The following is a 19,547-nucleotide window of genomic DNA, read 5'->3' on the forward strand; positions in this document are numbered from 1 at the left end:
GAGACAAAAAGCGAAGGAAAAAAAAAAAAGCTGCTGTGAAGTTCAGACACTTTGAAGTTTGAATTTGCACCTTCCAGCGAGTGCAGCCAGGGAGGGCCAGCAGCACTGCAAAAAGGGTTTCCATGCTGGAAGCGCAGGGGAGAGCTGAATCTGATTTCTTAAGTCCTATTCAATTTGCAGCACAGAAATCTGTTTAAAATCAAAGCCTTTGCCACTTGTGGTTTCCAAAAGTGTCACACACACACACAGACACACACAGACACACAGACACACAGACACACAGACACACAGACACACAGACACACACACACACACAGACACACACACACACAGACACACACACAGACACACAGACACACACACACACACACACACACACACACACACACAGACACAGACACACAGACACAGACACACACACACACACACACACACACACAGACACACACACACACACACACACACACACACACACCCCACCCCCCCCCCCACCCCCCCCACAAAAAAAAAAAAAAAAAAAGAGAGAGAAAGAAAAATAAAAGAAAAAGGGTTAAAAATGTGCTTTGCCAATCAGCCCTGCTTCGGTGTCCCCACATCGCCTCATTAGCTGCGGAAAGGTAACTTAGTAACAATATTTCTTTGCCCATTCCCACGCACTGCACTGGTTGAACTTGGCTTATTTTTTTTCCATTTAAAAAAAATTCCCCTTTGGAAAATGTGGTTTCAGCTGAGTTCCCATTTTCTGTGGGAAGATGTTGGTTTCAGCCATGAATCTGAAGATGAAAAATGTCATTTCGAAACAGTGATTCAAACCAAAGCCTGCCCTTTCCCCTGCCTCACCGCGCTCGGAGCAAGGTGGATGTTTCCCACTGGGACACTTGTGATCCTGAGGTTGGGGCAGGGGCATTGACCCCTCTCAGGAATGTAGTATTTCAGTGTTTCTTTCCATGTGGGGCAGAAAAGTGGTTTGGAGCCACTCGAGCCAACGCTGGGACCTTCAGCATCCCGCCACAGTCACCAAGCTCCTTGGGCAGCGGGGCCGTGCTGCCCCTCGCAGACGCAGCATCACCTCGGTCAGCTGCAGCGCTGCGCTGGCACAGCAAATCCACCCCTGCGATGGGGGCTTTCACCTTGCTTCGTCCTGACGGCCCTGATCCCACGAAACTCCCATGCTCACTGTTATATACCGAGGAAGCCATTGGAATTTTTATCCGTGTTATTCACAGTGCATGAAATGAGACATCTGTGTCTGTTCAGGATGGGGGCCTCGGTTTCCATGAGCGCTGTCAGCTCCTGCGGAGCTCCCACTGTACCGAGGGTTAATCCTGGCCATGCTCGCACATGTGTGGCAGCTGAGGCAGGAGCAGCGCTAAGGAAAATTGCAATGAAGGCAAAACCCACGTCTTCATTACCTGCTTGAACACATGTAGCAGGGGGAGTTGCTTGTTTTGATCCATGCACTCAGGCTGAAACACAGCTTCTGCTTCCTAAAAGCTATCCTGTAGCATAGCCCCCGCCAGAGCTGCTGCTGGCCTCGTCGCAAGTCTGCTGGAGCTAAGGTACCATCCCACGAGGAAACAAATCCAGCCCTGGAGAGCCTGGCTTTGGGACAAAGCATCACTCTTGATGACCAGGAGGTTAAAAAGTCAGCTCCAAACACTCATGTAGAAGTTGCTTAGTCGCTACAATGGAGCGAGCAGGGTTCTGCTCATCTAAAACACAATTTAAGGAGTAAAGGCTCCTGGCTAACGGCTGCTGGTTTGTAAGTGGACTGGAAGGCACGGAATGCTGGCAGCACGGAGCAGTTCTGCGTACAGCACTCTCTCCAGTGCTTCCAATACACCAGCCTAAGCGCTCTGTGATGCCTCAAGAAGCCCACTCGCACCTCCAGATCATCACTCACCGAGTCACCCTGAGCTGACTGCTGGGGCTGCTGTCCCAGGGTGTAAAGTGGCAATGAGAGTGACAACCCATCATGCTGCTCATGAACCTCACCTGCATGGCAATGCGCTCTTCCTCCAAGCAGGACCTCAGCTCTTCGGGAACCCCTGGCTCCCTCGGGACGTGGGGATGGTACCAGGCTTGAAGCCCCACCGCTTGCCAGGGCCCTGAGCGCAGGTGGGGACAGTCCCCTGCCAAACACCCCCAGCCATGGTACAGCTGCTGGTACCAGGTATGTTGGCTAATCTGGGTCTAAAGGTAGAAGAGCTCCAAACAACTGTGTTGGGTATTTGCCCCACCAGATCCTGTGGTCAGTTACTGGTGAGCATTCCCTGAAGCCAGGAGAGCCCCACCGACGAGTCAGGCAATGGCATGGCATTAAAAGCAGCCGATTGCTTACCATGGGGAAACATCAGTGTTCCAACCCAGGGCAGCTTCTTTCCAGTACTGTATTGCCCTGGTTGTCTTTCCAGCAGCAATGCACAGAGGCCACCAGGCATCCCACAAAACAAACTGCAACTGGGAGGTGAGTGGCACAGCTCCAGAGCCACAACCAGAGAGCTGGATTTGGCGTTGCCCTTCCTGGGCTGCAATTAAGCTGTTTTCAGTTATTACTAGTGATGTTTTCCCAACTGGCCATCAGCTTGGGGTTGTGTTCTAAGTAACTGGCCAGGCAGAGCATCCAGACGTCCCACCAAAGTCCAGAGGACCTCCGGGTGCTCACGGTGCCCCCAAATTGAAGCCAAGTGTCCACCACTTGCCCACCCAAATCAACGGGAGGGGCTACCTGTAAAAGCCAGGGGCCACTTTCAAAAATGCTGCCACCTTAAACAGAGGTTTGCGATCAGCCAGAGAGGCGGGGAGGAGGCTGGGGAGACCAAGGGCTTAGGCAGAGCCAACAGCTTCAAGCAAAGCCCGGGATTAATTACTGCACACTCCTTAGTCCCAAGAGGGAACCCAAGGTCTGGGTGAATCTATGGGACACCCTTTAGAAACACCAAAAGAAAACCCCCTGCAAGCAGTTAAGTTTTCAATCATTTTAATGTGATCACTGCAATTTGACCACAGTCTCAGAAAGAAAAAAAGTCACACAAATTATCTGTGCTTAGATTTGGGTCAATCTACGCAGTTCTTGTTGATTGATGGTTATTCAAGTTAAGACCTTCTGACCATCAGTGATGTTCTTGGCTGAAAGGCAGGAGCGCAAGTGTTGGACATATTGGTGCAAACCAGGAATGCTTCTTCTGGGATTAAAGCTGCAACACCTGGTCTACTCAAAAGAAAACAGAATCGTACATGCACACACGGACCGAGCATGCAAATACACCAGGAACCAGCTACAGCTTCACGGGAAAAAACATGTCGTGTCAATATAGAGGTTGGCCTGTTATTCAGAAGGCTACTTAACAAGGAAGGGGGAAACCCACACAAATATAAAAAACTGAGAATATTAATTTTCCAATATTAAAAAAAAAATAATTGGAAGAGCTTTTGAAATTACATTGTGTTGGCAAACTTTGATTTTTTGGGTAACAAAGCAAAAGGTGAAGGCAAATTTTCCAAAGTATTGTAAAATTTATTGTATAAGTATTGCAGCTTTTAGAATGACATATAATTGCCACTATCGGTTACTGTTACACAATAAGCGTTTACAACAGATTTTTGTAAATTGGCATCAGAGTACATATTCATACTAAAACAGCAAAATATAGATAAGTACTGCATTGCATGTGCTGTCAATAGTTTACATAAGTTTAAACTTGAACAGAACTCAGGATACAGGACTGCCTATAACAAACTCCAAAGCCAACGCAATGCAACTGGAATTTTAAGAAAATATTAATACAATGAAATGTGTCTATAAGGCAGGCAAATTAGGACTTTAATGTTGTCCTTCATGAGCTTCTATAGTACAGCAAAAATTTGAAGCGCAGTTTCTGGAAAACTTTTTGTTTTTTATAGCTTTGTGTTGTACATAGAAAATCTCTGAGCGATACAGAGACAGAAGAGATTAAAAATTCATTCTGTTATCGCCTAGCATTATTAATGCTACACATCTGGATTCCGTCTTTTCCCAATCCTTAGTAAAAATGTTGGGCTTTTATTTTTCTGGTTTTTAATGTAGCAGTTTTAGTGCAATTTTATAGTTCAATACACATAAAAAAGGGTGATTCTCCAGAAAGCAATGAGATTTCCTTATACCCCCACTTAAGACAGAATGAATTTCGTAACACTTGCGGAAATAACACACTAGATTAGTAAAGCTCAATCTTCAAACCGGTGAAATCGAGGGTTGCGAAGGGAACACAAGTTTTACCAGTGTCAGCCCCAAAGGAAACCCATCCCTCCTCACCATCCTGACCCACATTCTCATCCCAGGCCATTAATATCTGGGGGCACTATAAGGATGCTGTTTGCCGTACTGTATGCCAAGAAACTAAGATTAACAACCCCTTTTAAAGCTAACATGACTTAAACTTTTGAGCAAAAAGGCAGGCTAGGACAAGAGGTTGCTAAGCATTAGCAATGCCTTGTTTTTTCTCTATTTGTTTAAAAATAAATTGTTCTAAAGGGGCCTGAATGTCCCTGCTGGCAGCTGCAAGATGCTAGAGACTCCTACGGAGCAGGACCACAGCCCAGCTTCCAGCCCAGCCCTCTCCAGAGCTGCACGAAGGCCAGAAGGAAACGAGGAGAGACATCAGCAAGGGTGTGCAACGCAAATCCTCTGCCTCGCTGGCAATACGGGGACATGGGGATTGGGAAGAAATGGACCCCGAGGCCAAAAAGTAACATTAAATAGTAATAATAATAATAATAACAACAGCAACAACAACAACAACAATAATAAAAAAGAACACACCGTTATCTCTAAACACCCATTCAGAACTTGGAGTTGATCGGGGCCCCAGATCTGGTATCTGCACTCGAAATACACAGTTCTTGGGACTGCAAAACAGAGGGATGGGCAGAAGAAAGACAAAAGGTGACAACTTGGCTCCATCGAGGTGGACTCGAGCTGCACCCGCTGCCTGGGACCCCGGCTCCCCCCCCAGGGCACTGCACCGGCAGTGGGAAAGGTGGCAGCCTGGCATGTTTGTGCACGGCGGGGACGGAAAGGCATCCTTTGCAACAGAAATTTGGTGTCAATGAGCCACCTCATTTCATACTCATTAAATCCCCCAAACTTGAGAAAGAGGTAAATGAAACTGGACCCAGGAACTCAACCAACTGACCACTCAACTGCAGATGCTTGGGGTGATGCTTGAGAAATAAAAGCTCTCACTAGGAGTGGGCTGGGGAGAGAGAAAAAAAAAACAGGGAAAAAACCCCAGAGAATCAGTTGAAATATTGAGGACATGAGAGCTGGGTTTAATTGCACTACATTTTTAGATCCTCTCCCACTATCCCTCCGCACCTTTCCAGACCCCCCCACCTCCCGGAGCTCTCTGTGGGGTTTGGTGGCCAGGCAATGCCACACAACAAAGACAATCCGGTTATCAACAAACCTCCGGTCCCCATGACACCGACACCTCCATATTCACTGCTCGGCTTTAAATGTGTGATGCATATTCCACCCAAAACCTGATGAGGTTACCAGTTTTTTTTTGTTGCAAACAAACTAGTTCAGCTCACAGAACAACACCCCCCACCCCCCAAAAAACCCACAACAAACACCCCAACCCCAACAACACTATTCACGCATTTTGGCTCAAGAGGGCAGTAGATATTATATTTGTTTCTCTTTTGGTTGGTACCTCACTTATAATATCCACCACAGCTTCCTACCTCTGCAGGTAGGATAATGTGCATAAACGTGTTCAAGTTCCCTTGGGGACCGGGGGAGCGCGGTGGCAGGGGGAGCAGCCTGCCTGGCCAGGCACATCGAGCTGCTCCGGGGACAGAAGGGACTGGAAAATTGAATGCAAGGTCCAAAGGAGCAAGAGACCAGACGCTGGTTACTTGTGACGCTAAGGATGATTTTGTTTCCCCCTCCCTAAAAAGGGAGGGTTACTGTTTCTTTAATAAGGCACTAAATAGACATGTTACATAAAGGAAAGATACATTTTAAAAACTCGTATAAACTCATCAGTTTTGTACCTTTCGTGACAAACTATTATTCCTTTTCGTGACAAACTATTTATTCCTTTGCACTTTTTTTTTTCTTTTCTTTTTTTTTTTTTTAGGTCTTCAAAATTTAGGGTACATGACTGTAAAGCTACGAAGATTTCAAGAGCTGTGGAAAAGCAGTTTGAAATATTGAGAAGGTACACGACTATTTCTAGGCAAAAATAAAAAAAAAGCAAAAATGATGATCAAACTTCAAGTTCAGCTATTCATCATCTTCTTTAAAATATATATAAATATTGTTCAAATGGTCAGAACTTCAAAACCGTTCTCATGGTTTGTTTTTTTTTTTTTTTCAAGTAATAGAAAAGTTGCTTAAAAATAATAGTTATTGCCTTTATATCTTTCATTTATGTCACTCTACTAGATAGCATCCTGCAGAAAATGAAATCACACCCCCTTGTAAAATCTTCGCTCTCTGTAGTTCCCCTACCGACCCTTCCCAACATTCGGAGAGATGCTCTCCCAGCCGGGAGACGGGACTGGGAACAGGTTTTTTCCCTTTTACTTTCTCTCTCTCGTGCTCTCCGGTTTCTCACTCTCTCACTCCATCACATACAAATTCACCATGAGGGTAAAACACCTACCAGACAATATAAAAATGTAAACAATAGCATAGTAAGACAAAATGCTTCCAAAACCAAGATAAATTAAAAGACGCACAACACCCGGCGGGCGGGAGGGCAGGTGGGACCGTGCTGCTGTGGATGAGGGCTCTTCAGAAGAGGTAAAGGGGGGTTGCTTCTAAAGCATTAAGCATATTTCTTTAGCCTTTAATTAATATATCACAGGAGCAGATTAATTTCCATCTACTGTATCTGATGCCTCTTTAGCTAGGATAGTAAAATAAAAAGTAGTGCTGGCCAGAGGCAGCGAGCTGTGAGACACGGCTGTGCCCGTTTATCCCAAATAGAGGTTTGGGAGGTTAATACAAAATGAAAATTACTTTCACCACCACGACACTTTCCATGAGATATTTAAACCCCCGCTGAAAGGCAGCCAGTGGGTACATTACCATTTACTCCCATTAACTTCCATAATCACCGTTTTAGCTCCAAATAGGGCCCTCCAGTTGAACATTGAAAGAAATAAACCAAAAAACACTTTGTTCCTTCAGACACAGAAGTTTATTCTCATCCCCACCACCCCCCCTCCAAAAAGTTAGAGGTTGTAAAAAAAAAAAAAAAAATCAAGTAATTTTTGTCTGCTTCAGCCATTACTGACTCTCAGAAGCAGGGAGTTTTTATTTTACCTTTTTACTCCAATAATCCTACCAGATGACATACAGACACACACCAACTCCTCTTGCTTTGTAGGGAATGTATAAAGCCGTGACTGTCAGCGGCCACGCGCAGGGACTCTGGAAATTAAGGATTTGCATAAGATGCAGTCTCGCTCACCGCTCCTCCCCAGGCTGGCATCTCCACTTCAGCGTTTTTCCACCCCCTCCAGCTACTTTGTTCTTCACTTCGACATATATCCCTTAACAGGTTCATGGTAGACATGATAGAGGCTTTGACCAACACAAGCACTGACATATTTATATTAAAAAATAGTGCAAAATTTCAACATTTATATAAATAACTCTAAACCCCTGCTTTTGATTTTTTTTGTTTTTTGTTTTTTTACAATGTAATACACGCTTTTTGAGTTGGCACTCAAAAAATTGCCATTTTTCTTCTAGTTCAGAAAACAACTTTTTTTTTTTGAATAGGCCTCTTCTAATACAAAAATACTCCTGCTCCTTACACATACACTTTCTCTTATTTTTAATATATATTTATATATTTATATTGCAGATCTTTAAACAAAATGTTTTTTGTGCAAATATTTTGTCTTTAAAGATAAGTGAAATAATCAAACAAAAAAAAAGCATTCACACAGCTCAACTAGAAACAAAAAAAAAATGGACTACAGTTGATTTTTTTTTTCCTTTTTAAACGTCTAGACACAGCTCAATAAAGAAATGTTTTTGCAAGCTTGGTAGGCTTGTGCATTCAGACCAGACATAACAAGTAAATATTTATACATGGAGAGATGGGGAAGGGCTTTTTTTTTTCTTTGCTCATCTTCCTCAACTCTCTCTCTCTCCTTTTTCTTTTACCCAGAAGTGCAGAGTGTTTCATTTACTTTCTTGCTTTTTTTTCTTTTCTTTTCTTTTTTTTTTTTTTTTTTAAAAGGGGTGCCCTTTTTGTTTCTCCTTCTCTTTGTTCCACGCGGTTGTGCTCTCAAGGCCATTGATTTGTGAATGATGGAGTCTGCTGCCCTCCAGGATAGAGGGCATCCCGTTGTTGTTCTGCTGGTGCTGGTAAAATGTCGACCCAGGGTAGTGCCCTATCACCTCGCTGTACGTCGGCGGTGGTCCCTCCATCCTACCATTGCTCCCATAGCAGGTCGCACTGATGCCAGAGTTACTGCTGGGGGGGCACGGCCCCCCATACACGGAGTTATCTATCAAGTCACTGTCGAAGATGGTTCTGTTGGGGGGGGCCCGGACCGATTCTCTGTTGAGCTCCATTTGCTGCTCGGGGTCTCGCAGCTGCAGCGTGCAGGGTCCCTGGTATGGGGGGGGCTCCTCGCCATCCGACAGCGAGATGGTGGGTGGCAGGTCGATCTCGTGCTGCATGTAGGGGTAGGTTGGCTGGAATCTGTTAAATCGGTCCCTCTGCAGAAAGGATGGCACTGCCAGGCGGTCGCTGGGTCTCGGGGTGTAGATTTGCTGCTGGAAGGGAAAGAAAAATGAGAAAAAGGGCAAGAAGCACGAGCCACCGCAAGCTGGGACAGCTGGGAAGGCAGCACTCGCATCCGCATCGCTCTCACCTCTGTTATTCCATTCCCCGAGACGGTGCTTTCTGAAGGCCACAGGCTTCCCTCCTGCATTGGAAAGGAGAAGAGAGCACAGAGTGAGTCTGACTGCGGGCAGCGGTTCAACTCCTTCAAACAGCTCGCGCCAGGTTTCACCCTGCACCAGAGCCCAGGTAAGGCAGGGCCACGGCCGCCAGCAACACACCGGTGCCCTGGTTGCAGCCACGCACAGCACCAGCACCACCCTCCCCACGGCAGGCAGCCAGCTCCAGCGGGGCATCAGCTACTGCTGCCCAGGCTGGGCACCCTATGGCTATATGCTACAGGTACTAGTGTACTGCCACCAAAAACAACACTTCCGATTAAAATTTCCCTCCATTTTCACCTCCATTTACATTTAATAGATCACTTGCAGAATGAATGATGAGAACGGCACCAGCAAACAACACTCTCCCATTTGCAGACTTCCCCCCTCTCACCCACGCCCACCCAGCATGTTTCTCTCCCTGGTTCAAACATGCCATAGGAGTATTTTTCAATTTGTGATCCATGAGCCGTGGGTGATTCACAAGACATCAGAAAATGCTCCACGAAATAATGACAAGATTATAATTAAAAAAAAAAAAAAAGAAAAAAAGAAAAAAAGAAAAACCTCACACCCACATTCTGATGCACATAATCAAGGAAATCATGGGAAAATAAAGATAATGAGTGAATAACCAAATGTTAAGTCTAAATCTGATTTGGCTAAAAAAAAAATAAATAGTAATATCTGTAGCAACAGGATGGTTCTAGAGTATTTTTTCCCCAAAAGGGTAACTGGCCCTTGGCTCAGACTGAGAAACCGTGGTCTAGAGGCTTCCTTGCACTGCTGCCAGCATCACCCTGATCCTGCGATCTGAACCCAGGTGCCAACCACCCCAGGCACGATAAAGCCACAAAGCCAATTCCCCCCAAACCATGAGGTTACTGTACAATTCATGATCAAAACAAACAAACAAAGGTTCTTCCCATTTGCTGATGATACTCTGAGTGTACACAGTTCACCCTAGATGCTTCTGCCTTCAGAACTAAAATATTTAAATATTGCTAATATTCACATAGAGCAACATCCCTTCGGTAGGCAGGGCTGGAGGAAAACCAGCCAGAAGGCTCCGAATTACGACCTGGAATAGCTGGCACTGCTCATTTCCTTGCAGGTGAGTCTCCAGTTCTGGCACCAGCGAGTCAGGCAGAAGTATTTACCACCAGTGGAAAAAAAAAAAAATGCCAAGGGCATTTCTCTTCCCCTTTTTCCCTGTAAAGCATCCCACCCAGAGGCCATCCCCAGGCCCAGCCTAGCAGCAGGGCTCTCCTGAGGAGCAAACCGCAACTGCCGCTGCCATGAAAATGCCCGTTTCTACAATAACGGTGCCGGTGGCGCGGGCAGCCTGGTGCCGCGGTGAGAGCCTGTGAAGAGCTGCAATGGTACCGCAGCCCCAGGGACACCTTCACCGATAAACTCAGGAGGGATTTTGCCTGCCTGATGCTCCCTGGACCTCACCCAGCTGTGAAGCACATCTGGCCTCGTACCAGGCTGCGGCATGCAATGGGAACTGTTGCCACGCACCTTTGTGGCTACCTCGGTGAGCAGCTGCTTGGCACGGCCGCTGTCCCCAGCAGTGCCCCCACCAGTGGGCAGAGTGGGGGGCCCTGGGGGCAGAGACACCCCAAGCCCTGTGGCAGGAGCCTGCGTACCCACGCATCCCACAACGCAGCACCAGCCCTGCATTACAATCTCCAAAACGTCTGCCCATTATATCCCTCCCCCCTTTTTCTTCTTTATTCTCCCCAACTTTGGAATATATTTTCTCTTGTGGCATCGCACACGGTATCAGATATGGAGAGAATCCCATCAGGTTCCTGTTTTTGAAGCTCAGTTCTGCACATAAACCTCAAGGCAGTCCTGTTGCCAGTGCAAGGAAAACAGTGATTTATATGGAAATGAGATGGCCCAGATTCTTCCCACTTCTCAGGGTTTTTTAGGGAACATCTCCTTGGAGCAGCAGAGGTTAAGTGCCGCAATACCGGCACCATCCATCCCCTGCTGCAGCTCATGAATGCGCCGGTTGAGCTGTGTGCCGCATAGCCCTTCCTGAGCACCATAGCCCTTCCTGAGCACCGCAAGGCTGCTTTTTATACAGACCTTGAGACTTCACTATGCAACTGTTTACACAGGCATCAACTGTTTAGTCTGCTCCGCTTTACATGTACTTCTTGCCTGCAGGGGTAGTCAACAGTCAAATTCCCCCAGCAGCCAAAAGACCCAAGAGAAACTGCATATGCCACAGACCAAGTCCTTGCTCCTAACCCCCTGCTCAGCCACAGCACCAACACCAAAAGGCACAGGGAGGGTTTCCAGCGTTCCCACGCACACTGCCCTGCCAGCCCTTTGCCTCATCCCCAAGGATGCCGGAGCAGTGGGCAGGAGCGGGAAGCACTCCCAAAATTGTGTTTACTTTGCCATGCCCCCGTGGCAGACTTCCTAAGCAGCGAGTACCCCGCTGCCTTCTGCTAGATGTTTTATATTTAACTTGGCAGTGGGCAGTGCCATGGCAATATCCCATCTGCTTCCCCCTTTCCCGGGAGTGATGTCAGCCAGCTCCCGCGAGGGCGGCTGCAGCCCGGCACTTCCCAGTGTGCGGAGCATCGCTGCGCTCCCCTGGGGCTGCCCGCTGCGGCTGGCGACGGCAAGGGCACGTGCACACTCCGACCCCAGCTGCTCCACACAGGCAGTCCCCTACCCCCATGTACCTGCTGCCCCAAGCCCGCACCCCACATCCCACCCAGGCACGGAGAAGAAAAGCTCTGGCTCACACCAGCGCATCTGTTTGTACAGATGAGGTCCAGGCACGAGGCTCCGGGTGACACGTGGATGCAAGAGAAGCAAACCCCTACAAACACCATTAAAATGAGATCCACAGTGAGATAAGGAGCAGGCGGCAGACCCATTTTCTGCAGGAGCTGTATCTCTGCAGCTGTTATTAATCACTTCTCCCGGGACTGCGGGGTTTGACCCGACAGGCTCACATCCCCACGGCTGACTGACCACAAGTACGCTCGCCGACACAGACCTGCTGCGTCACACGCTACTGTGAAGCCCATCTGGGTAACGGCACATCTCTCCTAAAAACTCGATAGTGGGATTAAAATTGCTGGAAATTGATAGTCAGAGGAGGGCAAAGCCCCGGAGACAGAAAACATACATACGTTTAGCGTTCATGCTTTGGCCATGGGATGGCTACACAGCCCCACTGAGCCATACAAAACTGCGCTGCACATGAAGGAGCAGTACCGCTGTAAATCCTCATCCTCGGGGTTCTCATTGCTCATCCCTGATTTCCAGAATATTTAGGACTTGAATTCATCTCAACAATAGCTGAGTTTTCTAGACTATGGTTTTCTGAAATGAAAGCTGAGATTCTGCTGTCTGATGAGCAATACGGCTGTAAAAGCCTCCGCAAGTATTCCAGGACTCACTGCAGAACCTAAAATTACTTTTTAATTTCTTTTTACAGATCAATCTTCGACTTTTATAGAACCGCTTGTTTTAGTAATGTCAGAGAATTTTCTCTGTAAAGCTGCATGGTGCAGATTAAGCCTCTGAGCCCTCAGGAGGACTTACATTTTCCATTTTGGGGGCCAAAGGTATGTTTGGAAACTGCATTTAAACCACTTTTTCTTGGGGGAGTGGGATATCACTGTTCCAAAGGTGCAGGGACGGTGGCATTCTTACTGTAAAAAAGTTTAAGTGGCATTTCTTAAGTATTCTTAGTTCTGGAAAAACAAAGTACTTGTTATAAGGAGACAGAGTATGAGAACACTGAGAACAGTGATGGAGAAACACATGACATAATACAAGAATTCCTCGCTAGCAAGAACCGCATTAAAAAAAACCTTTAGGGAAATTAACTTCTCCTTCAGTTGTAATTTTTGAGCTACAACAACAAAGAAGGACAACTCCAGCAGACCTAGCAGCGTCCTGACCATGGGATGAACTACTTTAATATTTCAAAAGATGAAAAGCATGTACACTGCTCCGGTGCCCGCCCATGGCCACAACAGCAAAATGAAGTCTGGGATTTAAAAAGCCCAACACCAGTTCAGTGCAAGTTTAATGGCTTACATGAACTGGTATCCAGCTCGGCACAGCCTCTGCCTGCCAGCCTTCAGTGATTATTTAGACTGGAGCTGTTTTCTACAAAAAGACACGCTGTGCCGAATCTGAAAGGAACTACCTTTAAGATCTTTATTATAACTGATCCCACTGTACCGAGCTCCCACTTAACACACAAGGGGCTTCTCCGTCCCACCGGGAGGGTGCTCAGGCCACAAGGAAGCCCGGCTGCCACCCCATCAACGCTGCGCTGGCAGCACAGACGGCGGCAGGGAGAAGGGGAAGAATTATAAAGAGGAGAGAAAAAAAAGCCCCAGAATGGTATATTCCCGTTTCTCTCCTTAGCTCTGAGGAAGGTTTTGAAGACTCCACATCCCCACTGAGGTCCAGCAGAGGTGCTGAGAGAAACCTTTGCTGAAAAGCCATTTAATTGCTGATGTGTCTGAAGGCTGAGTAAGTAATGAAGCTGTTTCGGTGTGCGGACTGGGCCAAAAAAATGCATGGAAATTTTGACCTGGTGATATTTTATAAAGAAAAAAATAATTAACAAGAAAAAAGTTTTAGAAAGAAAAAAATTTTAGAAGAAAAAAAGGCATTGTTTTTTAAACAGTCAACAGTTATTGATTCGACTTGAAATTTTTGTTCAATCTCCACGTGATTTTCTCTTCTCTTTCCATGTTAGCCTTCTCTCCTCTTTTTAAAGAAAATACAAAACAGGCCACTTCAGAAAACAGAAATTGGTATAACAAAATAAAAAAGGCTTGATCTGATATTTGCTTTGAAAATGTAAAATGAAACAATTTTGTGTTGTTCAAGTAAAACATTCTGAACATGATAAGACAGTGAAAAAAAATCTGAAAGCAGAAAACAATCTTTCTGCTATTTTTAAGAATTCCTGTGCCTGTAACATTCTGCTAGTGTTGGAAGCGGGTGCATGGGGTGGTAAGAAGAGAGAAGATTTCTGTAACTCCGGGAGGAGCTGGGATAGACGCGCGGGGGTTAGCTCTGATCCCCGAAGAGGGCAGGAGCTCGAGCGATCACCACCCTCGCACCGGCTGGTTTAACACAGGATCACGCACTCCCAGCACCTTGACCTTGTTGCACAGCATCAATAGATGACCATGAGCTGAGCTCACTCCAGAGACATGCTCCATCACCCACAAAACAAAGGGTGGTTGAATTGAGCTTGGGGGTTGCACAGCTCTTCTTCCCAAGAGGAGTCTTCCTCACTTTGGCACAGAGCGTTCGATAAGGGACCTTCGCCAGCTTGTGTAACGTGACAAAAAGAGCAGCTACAGAGCAGAGGGAAAGGCTGCACCCTGGGTGTCTGCTGGCTGGGCAGCCTTCAGCAGTGCTGTACTGAAGACTTATTAAATAAAAGATGCTACATATCTTTCTCTCACAAAAAAAGAAAAAAAAAAGAAAAGAAAAAATATAAGAAAAAAAAAAGCAAGCTATCCCAGTATTTCAGCTTTTTCCTGCAGTGAGCATGGATTTGACACAACAGAGCACAGCCCCACTCAGACCACCGCACGGCAGCACCGGTGCGCCCAGCCTGCCATGGAAGCCTGCGGAGGGGAGGGCGTGAGTCAGTGACCTTGAGGAAGCCCTATCGTTTAAAGAGTTTTAAAAGCCTTCAACATGAAAGCTAAAAAACCACGTATCAGTACGAGATATCCCTGCACTGAAGACAGAGCCACGTAAGCAGCGGTGAACAGTACATGCTAGCCCTCCAAGAAAACGTGATGCCTTTTCTCTGTAGGTTCTGGTCAATCTCTGAGCTGCTGCATTTGAGGAAACTGCATAAACCAACATCTGCCTTAAGGCTGGGGAGGCTTCCCCTTGGGTCCCCATCACAGGTACAATTAACATGTTTCTCCTCAGGCTTTTATGAAGCAGGGAGTCTGGGTTACACAGGGAACCTCTTAAGCATCCCTTTGGAAAGATTTCTGCTTGTCTGGTTGACCAGTGTTTTCTGACCCCTGCATCACAGTAACGGCAGCACTGCTGGTGAAAACTGCAGAAAGCCTTTCAGGATTTCCTGGTCTCTTTGAGGCAGGCAATACATTTTTTATAGTCATTTGAGACACTCCAACTGGAGCCATCAAAGGACTCAATAGTTTGGGGTTGTTAAGGGCAAGGCATATGCACCCGAACCAGCTGAGGGTACGTGGTGGTTTCAGGAACAGGACACACCAAGAACAGCCTCATGTTGTTACTTGACCAATGTGAAATCCAGACTGCAAAGCTCAGGGCAAAGCCAGAGGCTATGGGTGTCCATACATTACAATATACAGCACCCTAAAGAGCCAGAAGCATCCCTGAGACAACCACCCCCAATAACAGAGACAGAATATGATGCCAGACCCAACCTGGAGGGTGCCTTTTTGTGCAGTGCCAAGTGGCACGTGGGCAAACACCACCCCATAAATGAATGCCTTCGGCTCCAATGCTTCCCCAGTGTCACATCACTGAACAAACGGCACGGGACAACATGGGTTGGAAGAGCAGAGTGTGACTTACTGATGAGAGGTTCTCGTCCCTCCGCCTGCCCTGGCTGTGCCGGCTGATGAAGGATCGCGCAGAGAGTTTGTAGTGGTTCAGCAGACATGTGATCACCACCACCATCACCATCATCACCACCACGATTATGATTATCTGTACAAACTCCAACTCCGCTGCAAGAGAGAGAGAGACACTTTAAGCCACCAGAAAAAGCAGCATTAATTAAGCACAAGAATTAACGTAGCCAAGACACCAATGACACCTGCATCCTTCCCCCATAAAGCTCTCACATATGCCTATGTGGGCTCTGTACGCTTTGAACCCAACTACTTACTAAAAAACTCATTAATTCACTTCTTCATTGCCACAGAAAAGTCTCTAGGGGGGATCTTTAAAAACAATCTACAAAGCAGGGTGTTTCCATGCTACCGTGCAGCCAGGACTTCCCAAAGCCCTCCCAGCTTTAGTCTGCAGGATGCCCCCTCTGCCGGGTACAAAACCAGCAGCATCTCGGTGCTGAGTGTGCCTTGCTCGGGGCCATGGAGCCAGGAACTGGCGTAATTCATCCTGATGAAACAATTTAGCTAAATGCAAGATAAATTTCTGCAATTCTCTTCCCATCACCACCACTCTTTCCTCCATGGAGGACCAGACTGAAATCCTCCTCGGCACACGCTTGCACAGGCACGTGTCCGCTCTGTCACAAGGGTTGGACAGTGGCACAGGGAGCCCATGGCACAGCACAGCAGGCACCAGCGTGGGCAGCCCCCTCCCTCTGACGCCAGCCCATCTGCCACAGGGTGCAGACAGGGAGACCTCCTGCTCTTTGGTGAGATGCCAGACGGGTGCGACATGGCTGCCCATGGGGGCCACATCCCGGAGCTTCAGACATCCCTCGGCTCAGGGCTCGGCCAGCTGACAGTGGCAGCTTGAGTGGCTTGAACTGGCATAAAGGAAAACTGCCAAAAATCCTCCAAACAAACAAGAGCAAGCAAACAGACTGTCCAGTTAACTCCGGAGCCACTTGGCAGGAGGCAGTAAGAAGTCGCTCCTAAAATTTCCTAAGGAAATAATTCCTCACACCTCTCTGAGGCTATGGAAAATTGAGTACTGCAGGCAAACGTAGCACTGGGGTCATTATTTCCATGCACTTGGCACCCAGAGAGCAGATGCCATCCCTGAACCACTCAGTTGCTCCCCTCAAGCCCCCTCTTGCCCAGGACCGGGCAGTAGCAACTCCAGTGCTCATCATAAAGGAGGAGCCAGATCAGCAAAATTCAATCATTCTGGGGATTTAAACTTTGTTTGCTTCTCAGTAGGGACAACTATAAAATCCAGTTTTGGAAAGCTGTGCCCTCAGCTATCACAGATGCTGCCATCTGTATTTTATCTACACAGACACACACACGTATATATCTGTAGATACATCGGAAGCCACATCATGCCTCAAAGGGCAGCATCACACCGCTCGTACCAGCTGGGGTGGCTTCTGCTGAGTCAGGCAAATTTAATTTTATTTTTTTAATGGAAAGTTTTCTCCTGGCAGGTGGCATTTAAGTGCCAGTAAAAGCAAATAAATGTCAGGACAACAGTCCAGGTGGTGAGCGCTGCCAGTTACCTGGGAGCTCATTCTGCTAAACAGCAGCTATTTCTGCCATTGCCCAAAATGCTTAACCAGCTCTGCCCACCACCTTCAAAAAGCAGAATTATGCCTTGAAAGCAGGAGCCTTGTCTGTCACTTCAAAGTTAGATGTATGAATGACTTGGAGCCCATACCCTTACAGCACCCCTAAAACGCAGCTGCCTCTACACTGTGAGACTGCATGTGGGGTAGGAAACATCGCAAAGGAATTCTGCCTTAAAAATGCCTTTTAGCTAAAGGCATCTTCTTAAAAAGGAGCTTCTGGGTCTTTCCCAGCAATCCCAGCAAGGTGCCCAAATGCCACTGTGAGGGGAAGATCCTGGAAAAAAATATGTTCCCAACAATTTACGATTCAGCCCCAAAGGAGCGGCACAGCTTGCCCGTGGGAACAATGGGTGACCAGACCCAAGAGCTGCCATGGGTGCCCTGTGCTGGAAGAATGGGCTGAAACAGGAGCTCATTCCTTCTAGACACAAATGAGATTGACCAGATACACAAACGCGCCAAAACTTAAAAGGCTGGGAAAAGAGGATGATGCAAAACCATTAAAAAAAGGCACAGTGTCTCTTCCCATGTTGCCCCCACCACGCAGGAGTGTCCCCGCACAGCCCAAAGGCACGTCCAGTTCCAGCTGCACCCAGAGGCACCCAGAGCATCCCTGCTAACCTCCAGCACCCAAGCAGCAGGGTGAAGCCCCAGAACCCCAGCCAGCCATAGCTCCCCTGGGTGCTCTCCAGGCCACCCACAAAGCCAGACCCCAGGGGGGCACCAACCCAGAGCCTCTCTGCCTCACCTACACGTGGGCAGCAGAGCCCACAGACTGGAGAACAGCCACCCAGCTTTTTGCGGAATTAATTACAGAAAAGACAAAACAAAAAACAACCACAGTTTTTTAGGAAGATGAGTCAATTTAGCCTCAAAATGCAGCATGTGCTTTGGCCACGGTAAGAAAACACAAGAAAAAATATAAATTAAGCCAGTGATGGAAAACTTCCTTTTCTGTTGAAAGAGGTTATATTTCTGAAGAAAGCCAGGACCAAGGCAGCTGTAAAGGAAAGTTCCTTTCCTGGGACAAGAGGTCCCTTACATGAACAAACAAGAAAAAACCACTCAACACATTTTGTATTTGGCTTCCTTGCTGAACTGCGCACGCTGCTTTGTGACAGGTGAGGTTTTGGCCATCAGGAATCGCTGCCCTATTTCCTTCCTAGGAAGGAGCACACACAAGATGGGTCATTTACAAATGACCTAAGCCAAGCTTCCTGCACACATGTACAGGCATATAATGAGCAGTGCCCGAAGCAGAAGAAAGGGTGGGAATTCTGTCAGGATCCAGGACAAAACACCGGCATCACATCCATCCCCATCCAGTCCTGAACGCTGGTTATCCCGGCTCTGGGACTGCTGTAATTGGGTGTTACAGAACAGTTGCCAAGGTAAGTCACAGTACGATTACCAGAACGAAGGGGACACTGCTCTCCCGCAAGGATGCTGCTCCTGCCCTATCTCTCCTGGTCACCTGGACAGGCTGGACCCCCCAGAGACCACAGGGTGAGGCCAGGAGGTGCAGGCAGTGTTTGGCCATGCTTCATGCCTTGCTCTTCAAACTCTAAATTGCGTTACTTCAACACTGAATCTAGTCTAAACATTACAGCCATCACACTGGCGTTGTCAGCAGAGGAGCGATTTTCGTATCTCACTTTGTGGGAGGAGGGAGAACAATTAAGCTGCAAATTAACATTCTGTAAATGCGTTTGGTGAAATGTGTCTGAACGATAAAACCTGATCAGCTCCCCCCACTTGGACCTTGGCCTTTTGATACCAACGGCCTGACTCTTCTTTGATCTCTTTCGTCAGCATGGGGAAGCAAACAGCTCAATCGCTGCAGCGGAGGAGATCTACCCATGTCCTGCAACACAGATGAGGGCCTGAGCATTTAAGTACCATATATGAGAAAGGTATCTGCCCCTGTCTTCTTTGGTGGTGCTGCTGAAATGAGAACTTCTTCCCAATGCTGTACATATACACGAGTGGCCAAACCCACCAGGAACCTCCGCTCTGCACCAGGAGGAGCGCAGGGAGGAGCAGAGGGCAGCCGGTGCCCAGGGTTCTGCTCTACCCCAAGCCCAGCCTGCGAGGAGCAGCACAGCCTTGCAGCACCTAGAAGCAAACACATCGGGTATGTTGAGGGTTTAATCCCAAGAATGCTCACGTTGCCCAAGCTGGCCTTTGGAAAAATAAAACAAAAAATCAAACCAAACCAAGAGAAGTCCCCACACACTCAATTTGTGCTTTTCAAGTTTCAAGAGACTCATACCCACTCGAGGCATCAAAGCTGCTGCCAACTCTCCCTCTGTTTTAACTTGTCTTCGT

The 19,547-nt window shown here is 47.4% G+C and overlaps 1 protein-coding gene across 3 annotated transcripts in view; it reads right to left on the reverse strand.

Moving 5' to 3' along the window:
• Nucleotides 1–2,963: 2,963 nt before the first annotated feature.
• PMEPA1 (prostate transmembrane protein, androgen induced 1) overlaps nucleotides 2,964–19,547 on the reverse strand; it is a 52,454-nt gene continuing 35,870 nt past the window's right edge. For 2 of the 3 annotated variants that reach the window (XM_056354627.1, XM_056354625.1), the window contains 3 exons: nucleotides 15,551–15,705; nucleotides 8,887–8,940; nucleotides 2,964–8,788 (listed from right to left, as the gene is read on the reverse strand). In XM_056354627.1, coding sequence (XP_056210602.1) covers nucleotides 8,240–8,788; nucleotides 8,887–8,940; nucleotides 15,551–15,705 — 758 coding nt within the window. In that variant the 3' untranslated portion in view covers nucleotides 2,964–8,239. The remainder of the gene's footprint in view (nucleotides 8,789–8,886; nucleotides 8,941–15,550; nucleotides 15,706–19,547) is intronic. The other variant, XM_056354626.1, reaches the window with a different exon arrangement.

This window comes from Falco biarmicus, chromosome 10 (assembly GCF_023638135.1).
Source record: "Falco biarmicus isolate bFalBia1 chromosome 10, bFalBia1.pri, whole genome shotgun sequence".
Lineage (NCBI taxonomy): Eukaryota > Metazoa > Chordata > Aves > Falconiformes > Falconidae > Falco > Falco biarmicus.